The sequence below is a fragment of the Rhincodon typus genome, chromosome 16 (genome assembly GCF_021869965.1).
Source record: "Rhincodon typus isolate 14 chromosome 16, sRhiTyp1.1, whole genome shotgun sequence".
NCBI lineage: Eukaryota > Metazoa > Chordata > Chondrichthyes > Orectolobiformes > Rhincodontidae > Rhincodon > Rhincodon typus.
Window position 1 is genome coordinate 700198 of NC_063347.1, and position 14100 is coordinate 714297.

General features: G+C 44.1%; 1 protein-coding gene across 3 annotated transcripts in view; it reads left to right on the plus strand.

Moving 5' to 3' along the window:
- Positions 1-14100, plus strand: part of LOC109918619 (6-phosphofructo-2-kinase/fructose-2,6-bisphosphatase 4-like) — a 124365-nt gene that overhangs the window by 59500 nt on the left and 50765 nt on the right. For 2 of the 3 annotated variants that reach the window (XM_048606283.1, XM_048606284.1), the window contains exon 1: positions 5798-6055. The exons of the other annotated variant lie outside the window; for it this stretch is intronic. In XM_048606283.1, the coding sequence (XP_048462240.1) occupies positions 5956-6055 (100 nt within the window). In that variant the 5' untranslated portion in view covers positions 5798-5955. Of the gene's footprint in view, positions 1-5797; positions 6056-14100 lie in introns of those variants that run through there. 3 annotated transcript variants of the gene reach the window in all.

The window sequence follows — 14100 nt, forward strand, 5'->3', positions numbered from 1 at the left end:
ACAGAAGGATCTTGGGATGTTTGTCTGCAGAACCCTGAAGGCAGCATATGGGACACTTTTATCAATCATTGCATAGATTATAAGAGCAGGGAGGTTATGTTGGAGCTGTACAGGACTCTGTTTAGGCCACAGCTGGAGCACTGTGTGCAGTTCTGGTCAGTGCACTATAGGAAGGATGTGATTGCACTGGAGGGGGTGCAGAGGAGATTCACCAGGATGCTGCCTGGGATGGAGCAGGTTAGCTATGAAGAGAGGCTGGATACGCTCGGGTTGTTTTCTTTGGAGCAGAGAAGGCTGAGGGGGGACCTGATAGAGGTGTATAAGATTATGAGGGCACGTGGATAGAGTGCATAGGAAACAGTTGAAGGGTCAATAACAAGTGGGCATGATTTTAAAGTCAAATGGCAGGAGGTTCAGAATTTAAGGAAAACTCTTCTCACCCAGAGGGTGGTGTGGGTCTGGAATGCACTGGCTGGGAGGGCAGTGAGGCAGGAAATCTCACACAAACTTTTTAAAAAATAATTGGATGAGCAACTGAAGTGTCATAACATTCAAGGGTATGGGCCATGTGTGGGAAATTGGGATTAGGCGTAGGTAGTACGCCATTTTTGGTGGTACAGGCTCGAAGGGAAGAAGGGCCACTCTATTGTATGGTTCTCTGATTCTGCAGCCGGAGACTGAGAGCTCCTCCATGTACACTTATCACCCAAAATATGGTGGAAAAACTCAGCTGTTCAAGCAGTGTGCTTTGACAGGTAACCAGGAACAGTTTCAGATCAGCTTCTGAAGAAGAGACACGTCAGGCTCGAAATGTTAAAGACAAAAATAGAAATTGCAGGTCTGGCAGCATCTGTGGAGAGAAATCAGAGTTAATGTTTTGGGAGAGACTCTTCCTCAGAACTGGACAAGAAAAAAGATTGGAAAGGAAATCCTGTTGGAGAGAGGAGCAGAACTCCTTCAAGGAGGGCATGCCTACAAGAGATGTGGCAGTGAGTTAAACACTAGATAAAAACTGAAAGAACTGCAGATGTTAACTCTTCTTTCCACATACACAGTTAGACTTGCTGAGTTTCTCCAGCAATTTCTGTTTTTATTTGATTTCTCATATCTGAAATATTTTGCTTTTAATCTAATGTTTCCTTTTGCTGACCGCCTGGAAAGGAAAACATTTTAAAATGAATCAGCAATATTTGGAAAAGGCTCATTTAGCAGTGTACAAGTTGGGTCAGATCGGGCTGTGTCGTTCACCCAGCGTGACTGACTTTATCAACTGTGCTGGGCGTATTCGATTGTACAAGCAAGGAATGTGTCAGGGACAGAGCTCCAGGAAAAAAAACAAGAGTTTTATGTTGGGATGAAGGGCAGGTGTGCTGTGTCAGACTGAAGTTCCATCTAGAACAGATTCTAAATTGAAAGAAAAGCATACAATGTGACAAAGATTAGTGGGAAGCCAGAGGATTGTGCAAGTTTTAAAAATCAGTAAAAGACGAGCAACAGAAAAAGGAGAAAATAATCTTTTGAGGAAAAACTTGCTAGATTGTTTCCCCTTAGGTTTTGGAGTAGATTTTTAGCTTGGGTTGTGTGTGTTGTGGTTGGTTGGCTCGCCGAGCTGGTTTGTTGTTCCGCAGATGTTTCATTACCGTGCTGGATAACATCATCAGTGCAGCCTCCAATGAAGTGCCGTTGTGTTTTCCCGCCTGGTTTTTAAACTCCGGAGTCCGTTGAGATGGATTGCCTCACTTCCGGTTTTCCTTCGTAGTGGAGTGTATATGGGGTCGAGTTCTATGTGTTTATTGATGGCTTTCTTTGTGGAGTACCAGGCTTCTAGGAATTCCCGTGCCTGTCTCTGCTTAGCTTGTCCCAGGATTTTAGTGTTGTTACAGTCGAATTGGTGGTTCTCTTTATCCATGTGGATTGAGATGAGTGAGTATTGGTCGTGTCTTTTTGTAGCCAGTTAGTGTTCGTGTACCCTTGTTGTTAGTTTCCTTCCTGTTCGTCCGATGTAGTGTTTCTCACAGTCTCTGTAGGGGATCTTATAGATGACATTGGTCCTGTCCATGGCAGGGAGTGGGTCTTTAGTTCGGGTGAGCAGTTGTCGTAGCCCCACTACCCACTATGGACAGGACCAATGTCATCTATAAGATCCCCTACAGAGACTGTGAGAAACACTACATCGGACGAACAGGAAGGAAACTAACAACAAGGGTACACGAACACCAACTGGCTACAAAAAGACACGACCAATACTCACTCATCTCAATCCACATGGATAAAGAGAACCACCAATTCGACTGTAACAACACTAAAATCCTGGGACAAGCTAAGCAGAGACAGGCACGGGAATTCCTAGAAGCCTGGTACTTCACAAAGAAAGCCACAAAGAAAGCCATCAATAAACACGTAGAACTCGACCCCATATACACTCCACTACAAAGGAAAACCGGAAGTGAGGCAATCCATCTCAACGGACTCCGGAGTTTAAAAACCAGGAGGGAAAACACACCGACGCTTTATCGGAGGCTGCACTGATGATGTTACCCAGCACGGTAATGAAACATCTGCGGAACAACAAACCAGCTCGGCGAGCCAACCAACCTCAATTGTTTCCCCTAGTGGGAGAGTCTAGGACCAGAGGGTACAATCTCAAAATAAGGGGTCACACACTTAAGACAGAAATGAGAATGAATTTCTTTTCTTAGAGGGGTGGTATGGTGGCTAAATAATTAGCAGTGCAGCCTCTCAGCGCCAGGGACCTGGGTTTAATTCTAGCCTCGGGTGACTGTCTGTATGGAGTTTGCATATTCTTCCCCTGTCTCCGTGGGTTTCCTCCCATAGTCCAAAGATGTGCAGGTTAGGGTGGATTGGCCATGATAAATTGCCCCATAGTGTCTAGGAATGTGTAGGTTAGGTGGGTTAGCCATGGTTAATACAGGGTTAAGGGGATAGGGAGGAGGCCTGAGTCTGGGTGGGATGATCTTTGGGGGGATCAGTGCAGACTCAGTTGGCTGAATGGCCTCTTTCTGCAATGTAGGGATTCTATAGTTGTGAATCTGTAGAATTCTATATTGCAGAGGGCTGTTGAGGCTGGATCATTGGCATATTCAAGTCTGTAAGGGACTCAAGGAAATGGGAAACAGCAAGAAAGCGGGGTTCAGGATTATCAAATCAGCCATGATCTCATTGGTGAAGCAAACTGAATAGCCTCCTATATGTTATGGTCTAATAGTAACTACTGTGTCCAATGGGAAAGACCAGGCACTGTCAGCAAGTTCTGTCTCATTTCTGCTCTGTGCTGAATCAATCAACACAGAAACTGGCCTTTTTGTCAAACTTGTCCATGCAGGCCAGGTTACCTCAACTGAACTAGCCTACATATGGTCCATATCCGTCAGAACCTTTCCTATCCATATACCTGTTCAAATATCTTTTAAATGTTTTAATTGTACCTGTCTCTACCACTTCCTCTGGCAGCTCGTTTCATACACGCACCACCCTCTGTGTGAAAAAGTTGCCCCTTAGGTCCCTTTTAAATCTTTCCCCTCTCACCTTAAACCTATACCCTCTAGTTTTGGACTCCCCTACCCTGGGGAAAAAACCTTGGCTGTTCACCCTACCCATGCCCCTCATGATTTTATAAATTTCTATAAGGTCACCCCTCAACCTCCTACGCTCCAGTGAAAAAAGTCCCAGCCTTTCCAGCCTCTCCCTATAACTGAAAACCTTCCAGTCTTGGTAACATCCTTGTAAATAAGGTTAAGACCCCTCAGGTACAGTTCAGTCTAAATGAGAGTTTAGAAGCCGACTACTCTTTTTTTTAATCGAGTTTGCTCTGGCTTTTATGACCTTGGGCAAAGGAGAAGAAATCTTGTGAGAGCTTCCTTCTCTTTGCAACAGTCACTGTTCTTGTAATGATAAGATTGGGAGATGGTGACCACCACAAGCTTGTCTACGATGCCTTCATGGTCAAATTGCCAGTCATTACTGTGAAGACTTTCAAATGCAAAATGGACAGTGGATCAAATTAGTCACAGAGGGGCTGAGTGGTATCCATTAAACCATACTCCAGCAAGTTACATTGATTTCTCCCTACTTAAAAACTGTGTCAATTTATTCCTATGAAATATAGACAGTTTACCATGTTGAAGGTGCTATATAAATGCAAAGAAACTTTCAAGAGGGCAAGGGAAGAGACTGACCAGTTCTGTCGTTGGATTATAAAGAACACAAAAGCTGGGACATCGCTATGGAGATAGAGATATCAACCTGAAACCTTGACCCTTCCTGTCCAAGGATATTTCCTGACCTGTGGAATATTGTCACTCTGTTTTTGTTTGTATTTCTAGTATCTGCATATTTTGCATCCACCTATTGGAGTGGTGTGTGATATAAACTTCACATTATATTTCCAACTCCTCGATACAGCCCAACACAGTCCTCTTCATTCCCTCCACCACCTCCACGTATCTGGGTGCTTGAAAATTCTAGAGCCTGAAGCTAGGACTGTTCTGAAACTCTCTTTACTGCCTGCTCGTTCACCACAGGCGCTGCCACATGTTTCCTGGTCCTTTCACTGGTCAGCCCTTCTTCATACCCCCCCAGCCTGGTTTTCTGACCGCCCCACCCACCATACACTAATTCAGAAAGATCTGTGTGAGGGATAGTAGGAACTGCAGATGCTGGAGAATCTGAGATAACAAGGTGTAGAGCTGGATGAACACAGCTGGCCAAGCAGCATCAGAGGAGCAGGAAGGCCGCGTTTCGGGCCTAGACCCTTCTTCAGATTTTCGGTTATCTCAGATCTGTGTGAGTTTGTCCCACCCCACATCTTCATTCTCAGGGAGACAGGTTCTTTGTGCCATTGCTTTCACTCCAGCATTGGTCACTTATTCTCCCCGATCCTACTGCCTCTGTAAACTCATTATCCTCTTCACCTTTATCTTCACCTTTTAAAAGAAATACAATAGAACCCACTTTGCTTTCAAATGTCTTCCTTCCTGGTTTATCTGTCTGTTTCCATCACTATCTTTTTGTGAATTGGCTATTCGGTGTAAATAAGTGCTGTTGTTTTAACAGTGCTGGGAGGGTTGTGGTATTGGCTGGACTGGTTCAGTTCAAGGTTCATGTGCAGAGCTGTGTACTGTCGCTGTTTCCTTTGGCTGCTCTGCTCGGTGTCTGTTGGTAACATGCTCAGTGTTAAACAACATCTGTTATTCTGCAATACGTTTCCTCTCATGAGGAAGCTGATTGGTGCTCGCGTTGTAGCACTTCCAGCAGTTGGCTGTTCTCACATGAACATGATTTTCCCACGTGAGAGATCCACTGGGATCCTGCAACGTGGAATGAACCCGCAATGATGCAATATTCAGAAAAAAACCTTATCTGTGTGTACGTTGTACATTAGCACAGCGAATCTATAGAGGCACAGAAAGTACCCAGTGATTGTGTGAAACAAGCATTCTGCAAAGAAATAATTCTGGGAAGACTGTAGAACAAGTTCATACAAGATTCTATGTAAAAATGTAACTTACAGCGTAATTAGATGTTTAAAATAACTTTATTTTGTAAAACACAATCTGAACAGAAGTGCAGCTGATTTGACCAATATTTCAAAAAGTAGAGAATTTTTTAAAATGTAATAGCCAGAACAGAGAGATTAAAGTTTTATGGCAAGCTCTATTTAGTTAATCTCGGTATAAAGTGTTAGGTTGAGGTTGTTGACATAGACTTTGGATGTACATCTTGACCTTTATAATCTGAGTGCCCATGATTTAGGATATTTGTGGTAGTTTGCAGTTTGGTTTCACGTGACATGAACACTGCTATTACCTAGTGCTCAATAAATGGCTGCAAACAGGGAAGAAGGAGCAACCTAGACAACAAGTCAAATCATTGACAAGCCACAGCGATGGCAGTGTGGGTTTAGCTTTGCAGCTAGACAAAGGAACGAGGACTAACATGGCAAACTCACCTCTAGAACTCACTCAGAATCCTCTGAAGAAGATTTGGATGCCTTCTAAAAATGGCCTCTGTGAGATGCACACTTCACAAAGGAAGGGTAGGTATGGAGCCTGGCAAAAGGGGCACACACCGATCCTCAACTGTTTTGTCACTGAGCTATTGTGAAGCTTCTGGTCCTGGAAGTGGCTGATAGTGCAACGTTGCTTTAAAAGTCTTGTTGCTCCATTGAGTCTGCAGTGCTGTGATGCCAGTGAATGTGCTCAGACAGCCTGCTGCCTGGAGACAGATTTAGTCTCAGCCTTTTCTTAGTGTTTGCATAACTTTATAAGGATCCTGCAGTAAAATAGCTGTGTTAACATGGATTATACTGCAGGATGGATCAGAATACAAACTGCACTTCTTCGCAACCAGGTGCAAAGGTACTGTTTACATGTTGGGTGGTATAGATTAAGCTATAGCTGGTGTTTCTCAGCGCTTGAGCAGAAATTAAGGTCTGAAGCTGATTTATATTTTAAATGCCAAATTTGTCTGTGAATGGTTAAGAAGCAGTGATTCACATTAAAACTGATAATCATGCACAATGTGTGTAAACAGTTCTAGGTATAGTCATGCGTAGTGGACTAATTCAAGATGAAGAATAAATATCTGAAATAAACTTTCATTTCCTTGTTAGCTTTGTAAATATTAGTGTGAGTCATGCAGCACTTGTGGTCGCTGCTGCATGATTCTCCCTGTGATCAAGTTTCTGATTTTTATATGATGCGAGCGACTCGTACTGAATACATTAGGAGCCGGAGTTCATCAAGTCATTATGACCGAGAAGGATCTCACTAAAGACTTGAGTTTTCACAAAGGAAATGGATAATGTTGATTTTTCCGGTGAAAGAGAATAGGAATGTGATGGACTCCAGACGTATTAAAAACAATATTCTTTGAGAGTTGCAAGCCTAACTATTTCACCTAGAATTCCTGCTGCGTGACCGCGCGAGATAAGGGTAAAGATAGCCAATGCATTTAGATGCAGGAATAGTGCCATGCGGTGCAAAGTTTGTTAAAGGTCTCCTGCTATTCAGTAAGGTGCGAGGGTTAACATAGAAACATAGAAGCTGGGAGCAGGAGGACACCATTCAGCCCTTCGAACCTGCTCAGCCATTCTTCATGATCATGGCTGATCATCCAACTCAATAGCTCATTCCTGCTTTCTCTCCATAAGCTTTGACCCTATTCACCCCAAGTGCTATATCTAGTTGCTTCTTGAATACATTCAATATTTTGGCATCAACTACTTCCTGTGGAAATGAATTCCACAGGCTCACCACTCTTTGGGTGAAGAAATGTCTCCTCATCTCCGTCCTAAATGGTCTACCCCGAATCCTCATACTGTGACCCCTGGTTCTGGACACACCCACCATCGGGAATATCCTCCCTGCATCTACCCTGTCCAGTCCTGTTAGAATTTTATAAGTCTCTATGAGATCCCCCCTCATTCGTCTGAACTCGAGCGAAAACAATCCCAACCCAGTCAATCTCTCCTCATACGTCAGACCCACCATCCCCGGAATCAGCCTGGTAAACCTTCGCTGCACTCCCTCGAGAGCAAGAGCGTCCTTCCTCAGGAAAGGAGACCAAAACTGCACACAATATTCTAGGTGTGTTACACCATGAAGTTACAGATCAGTCTCTTCATGATCCATAGTGGGGAAAGCCATTATCAGAGACAAGATAAACTTTCATTTGGAAAAACACAAGTTACTCAGGAAGAGTCAGCATGGATAACACAGTGTGGAGGTGGAGGAACACAGCAGGCCAGGCAGCATTAGAGAAGCAGGAAAGTTGATGTTTCGGGTCAGGACTCATCTTCAGAAAAAGGCTTCGCAGTGAGGTTATAACTCACTCAGAGATAGTAAGAACTGTGGAAGTGGAAGAATACAGCAGACCAGGTGGCATCAGAGGAGCAGGAAAGTTGATGTTTCGGGTCGGGACCCTTCTTCAGAATTTTTCTGCCTGGTCTGCTGTGCTCCTCCAGCTCCACACTGTTATCTCTGACCCCAGCATCGGCAGTTCTTACTATCTCAGAGTCAGCATGGATATTTTTGATTGTCTAGCCAGAGTCAGAAATATACAACAGACCCTTTGGTTCAACTCGTCCATGCCGACTAGATCTCCTAAATTAATGTAGCCCCATTTGCCAGCATTTGGCCTATATCCCTCTTAAACCCTTCCTGGTCATGTCCCAATCCAGATGCCTTTTAAGCATTGTAATTGTACCAGCCTCCACTACCTCCTCTGGCAGCTCATTCCGTACATGCATCACCCTCTGTGTGAAAAAGCTGCCCCTTAGGTCCCTTATAAATCTTTCCCCTCTCACCTTAAACCTATACCCTCTAGTTTTGGACTCCCCACCCCAGGGAAAAGAACTTGCCTATTTACCCTATCCATATCCCCCATACAAACCTCTATAAGGTCACCCCTCAGCCTCCAAAGCTCCAGGGAAAATAGCCCCAGCCTATTTGGCCTCTCCCTGTAGCTCAAACCCTCCAACATCCTTGTAAATCTTTTCTGAACCCTTTCACGTTTCACAACACCCTTCCTGTAGCAGGGAGACCAGAATTGCACACAGTATTCCAAAAGTGGCCTAATCAGTGACCTGAACAACCTTAACATGACCTCCCAACTCCGATACTCAATGCACTGACCAATAAAGGTAAGCATACCAAACGCCTTCTTCACTATCCTGTCTACATGGGACTCCACTTTCAAGGAACTATGAACCTGCACTCCAAGGTCTCTATATTCAGTAACTTAATTTCTGACTCATTTGATTGAATTATTGGTGAGTTAGCAGATAAGGTTGGTTGAGGTAGTACGGTAGGTGGATATTTACAGACTTTTGGAAAGCTTTTGACAAAACGTCAGTTCGGAGATTTATTAAAAAGACGGAAGCCCACAGAACCAAAGGCATTTATAAATACAGTTAGCTCAGTAACAAGAAGCGGAGGGTGTGTGGTAGGTGGTTTACAGAACAGGAGGTGGTTTGTGCTAATAATCCTCGAGGGTCAGTTTTGAGACCAATACTTTTTGCAATTTTTATGTATAAAACAAAAACCCGACCTGGACGTAAGGAGTTAAAAGTTGGGAAAGTAACAGATTGTGAAGAGAATAGTTACTGGTCTCAGGAGAGTGATGATACCCGAAAGAAGCAGAACGTGTGAGAGAGAGTGCGCAAACTAAAGGGGCACTTAGAGTAAAGGGAAGACCTTTTAGAACGGAGATAAGGAGAAACTTCTTCAGCCAGAGAGTGGTGAATCCATGGAATTCACTGCCACAGAAGGCTGTGGAGGCCGGGTCATTGAGTACATTTAAGACTGAGATAGAAAGGTTCTTGATTATCAAAGGGATCAAGGGTTGAGGAACTTATCAGCCATGATTGAATGGTGGGGCAGACTAGATGGGCCGAATGGCCTAATTTCTGCTCCTATGTCTTATGGTCTTGAGGTCTTATGGCATGGGCTGCTGTAGACACACATCCTTAAAGATGGTGGTGGGAAATGATCAGGTGATTAACAACACAAAGCGTTACTTGGGTTTATAAAAGTGGAACAGAATAATAAAAAGCAGAGCGCTCATACTGAAACTTAATAAATTATTGATTAGGCCTCAGCTGGAAAACTGTGGATTATACTGGTACCATGCGCTAGGGAAGGTGCAAAGGCCTCAGTAAGAGTTTCCAAGGGATGAGGGACTTGAGTTCGGAGGAGACCGGCTCCTAAGCAAGCAGGAGGGGAGGAGCCAGAGGCAGTCAGCAGCTCCAATAGCGGAGAGAGGGGATGGAGGGAGGAAGGAGGAGGAAAGAGGGAAGGGGAGAGAGGGAAGGATGGAGGTGGAGGAGGAGGGTGAGAGAGACAAAAAGGAAGAGGGAGGGAGGGAGTAGAGGAGGGGAGAAAATGAGGGAGGAGGAGGGAAGGAGAAAGCAGTGATACCAGATGAAGGCACCAAGGAGAAAAGAATTCTAAATAAGACAATATAGGAAAGTTGAGGGTTGATTGGTTGTTTAGTCACTGCTGTTAAGGAATGTCCTTCAACTCCATTCACTTTGAAAACACAAATTTCTGAATGAATTTATAGGCACAGCAGAGGGAACTGATTTGTGAATACTAAGGGTAAAAACATTTCCATTTTCTACTAATTTCCAGTTTTTAGTTAACACTGCAAGAGTACTTTGGAAATAAGTTAAAGTTCTTGAAATGACAGTAAGTAAAGTAAGTTCAGAGTGAAGTGAAGGTATGGCAGAGCAGCTCAGCAAAGCAAAATGCCTGACCCTTGGTGTGATAAGTCATGGACATGTCACATGACCTGGACAAGCCCATGTGCAGTGAGTGTCACTGTCTGCACAGGACATGGCATTAAAGGGACAGCAGCAACATGGATACAAAATCAACTGAGGGACAGGAAGCAGAGAGTAATGGTCAATGGATATTTTTTGGGCTGGAGGAAGGTTTGGAGTAGAAATGTCCAGGGGTCGGAATTTGTAGATGTTCAAAAAAATGTTGGAGAATTGCAAACTGAGGACAGTGTAGAATTTCAAAAGCACATTAATATATTGTTTGTGTAGGTGGATAGGTGGCAGATGAAGTTCTGAATGCTGAGAAGTGTGAAGTGATGCACTTTGATACAAAGAACATGAAGACAAGAATAAAATGAAGGGTGTATTCTTAAAAAGTGTGCAGAAGCAGAGAGATCTGAATAGAAATGTGTGTAAGTCATGAAAGGTAGCAGGACAGGCAGAGAGAGCTGTTAGCAAAGCATACAGTGTTCTACATTTCATTAGTAGGGACATAGAAGAGCAGGAGGTTACAGTGAACTTTAATAAGACACAGGTTAAACCTTAGCTGAAGTATTGTGTACGGTTCTCAGCACTACACAGTAAGAAGGATCAAAAGGGAGTACTGAAGAGGCTTGTGAGAATGGTCCAACGAATGAGATCCTCTTGTTCTGAGGAAAGATTAAATAAGTTGGATCTGTTTTCCTTGGAGATTTGATTTGAAGTTTTCAAAATACGAGGGGCCTGGACGGAGTGGATAGGTAGAAACTGTTCTCACTCATAAATGGATTGAGAATAAGAAGGTGCAGTTGTAAAGTATTTTGCAAAAGAAGCAAATGCGAGACCATAAGACATATGAGCAGAATTTAGGCCATTCGGCCCATCTGGTGTACTCCGCCATTCAATCATGGCTGATAAGATTCTCAATACCATTCTCCCACTTTCTCCCTGTAACCCTTGATCCCCTTGACAATCAAGAACCTATCTATCTCCGTCTTAAATATGCTCAATGATCTGGCCTCCTCAACGTTCTGTGGCAATGAATTGCATAGATTCACCACTCTCTGCCTGAAGATGTTTTTTCTTGTCTCCGTTATAAAGGGCCTTCTCTTTACTCGAAGGATATACCTTCGGGTCCTAGTCTCTCCTACCAGTGGAAACATCTTCCCAGTGTCCACTCTGCCCAGCTATTCAGTATTCTGTAAGTTTCAATTAGATCCCCCCTCATCCTTCTAAACTCTATTGAGTATAGACCCAGAGTCCTCAATATGTTAAGTCTTTCACTCCTGGGATCATTCTTGTGAACCTCCTCTGGACTTGCTCAGGGCCAGTACATCCTTCCTGAGATATGGGGCCCAAAATTGCTCACAATACTCTAAATGTGGTCTGACCAGAGCTTTACAAAGTCCGAGAAGTACATCCCTGCTTTTATATTCTAGTCCTCTTGAAATAAATGCCAACATTGTATTTGCCTTCCTAACTACCAACTCATACTGCAAGGTTACCTTAAGAGAATCCTGGACCGGGACTGTCAAGTCCCTTCGCATTTCAGATTTCTGAATTTTCTCCCTATTTAGAAAATAGATTAAGTCTCTCTTCTTTCTGCCAAAGTGTGTGACCTCACACTTTCCCACGTTGTATTCCATCTGCCACTTCTTTGCCCACTCTCCTAACCTGTCTGACTCCTTCTGCAGCCTCCCTGCATCATCAATACTACCTGTCCCTCTGCCTATCTTTGTATCGCGTGCAAACTTAGCCAGAATGCCCACAGTTCCTTCATCTAGATCATTAATGTATAAAGTGAAAAGTTGTGGCCCCAACACTGACCCTTGCGGAATACCACTTATCACCGGCTGCCATCCTGAGAAAGACCCTTTTATCTCCACTCTCAGTTTTCTCGCCTTGCAGAAAGCGATTTCCACTTAGCGAGTGTTTACGGTCTGGAATGCAGTGCTTGGAAGTGTGGTGGAGGCAGGTTAGACTGAGGCATCCAAGAGGGAATTACATGATTATTTAAATAGAAGTAAGGTTACAGGGAAAAGGCAGGAGAGAGACTAAGTCAAGATGTTCAGAAAGCTGGTGCACATCATGGCCCTCACCTGTACTGTAACACTTCTGTGATTCCGAGAGTTCGGAAATGTTCAGAGTGTCCTTTGTGGAATAGAGCATGTGATCTCCTGGAATGCTGTTTCCTGTGGGATGAGAGATTTTGGGAGATTATGACAACAGAAACGATTTCTTCTGACCAAACGGTCAGTGACCTGACATTGTAGATTTAAAATCATCAGCAAAAGATCGAGAAGGGAAGGGAGGAAAAAATATTTTCATTCCGGCCAGTTAGGATGTGGACTTCCTGAAATAAATAGAAAGACTTGCATTTTTCACAGTCTTCACAGTCACTGCATAATTGCAAACATTTTACAGCCATAGAATCATACAATACAACAAAGGCCCTTCGGCTCATTGAGTCAGTAGTGGCAAAAATCTACACCAGCCCATTTTCCTGCACTAGGCCCATAGCCTTGAATGTTATGATATTTGAAGTGCTCATCCAAGTACTTTTTTAAAGGTTGTGAGGTTTCCCGCCTCAACTACCCGTCCAGGAGTGCTATCCAGACCGCCAGCACTCTCTGGGTGAAAAAGGTTTCCCTCAAATCCTCTCTCACCTTCTGCCCTTCATTTTTAAAATTGCGTCCCCTTGTTATTGACCCTTCACTAAGTGGAACAGCTGCTTTCTATTCACCGTGTCCATGCCCCTCATAATCTCGTGCACCTCTATCAGGTCCTTCTTCAATCTTTGCTGCTCCAAAGAAAAGAACCCGAGCGTATCCAGCCTCTCTTCATAGCTAACCTGCTGCATCCCAGGCAGCATCCTGGTGAATCTCCTCTGCACCCCCTCCAGTACAATCACATCCTTCCTATAGTGCACTGACCAGAACTGCACACAGTGCTCCAGCTGTGACCACACCCAAGTCCTGTACAGCTCCAACTCTTGGTTAACTCTTTTTTTCCTTCACAAATGCTGCCAGACCTACTGAGCTTTTCCAGCAACTTTGCTTTTGTCCCTGATTTACAGCATCTGCAGTTCTTTTGGTTTTTTATTCCAACATAACCTCCCGGCTCTTATAATTTATGCAATGACTGATAAAGGTGTGTCCCATATTCCTTCTTAACTCCCCTATTAACCAGTCCTGCCACCTTCAGGGATCTGTGGACAAGATCCCTCTGTTCCTAGTGCCCTGCCATTCATTGACTGCTTCCTTGTCTTGTTCCTTCTTCCAAAGTGCATCACATTTATCCGGGTGAAATTCCATCTGCCACTGACCTGCCCATCTAACCAATCCATTTGTATCCTCCTGTAACCTACAGCTTCCTCCTCACTGTTAACAACCCAGCCAGACTTTGCGTCGTCCAAACTTACTTATCTTCCCCCTCCAATTCTCATCAACATCATTTACGAATATTACAAACAATGAGGGACCCAGCACTGATTCCTGTGGTACACCACTGCACACTGGGCTCCAGCAGTGCAAATAGCCTTCTACCATCACTCTCTGTCTACTGTCACAAAGCTAATTTTGGATCCAACTTACCAAATTACCCTGGATTCCATGTGCTTTTTACGTTCTTTATCAGTCTCTCATGTGTGATCTTGTCAGAGGCTTTGCTGAAATCCAGCAAAGGGGGACCCTGTACCCCAGTGAGAATTTGTGTCTATGTCTGTGTATGGGACCCATACCTGGGTGCTGGTTTGTGGGTGGAAGGGGAACCCGTACCCCAGTGAGGTCAGTGCATGTTTGTGGGTGGGGGGGGGGGGGGGG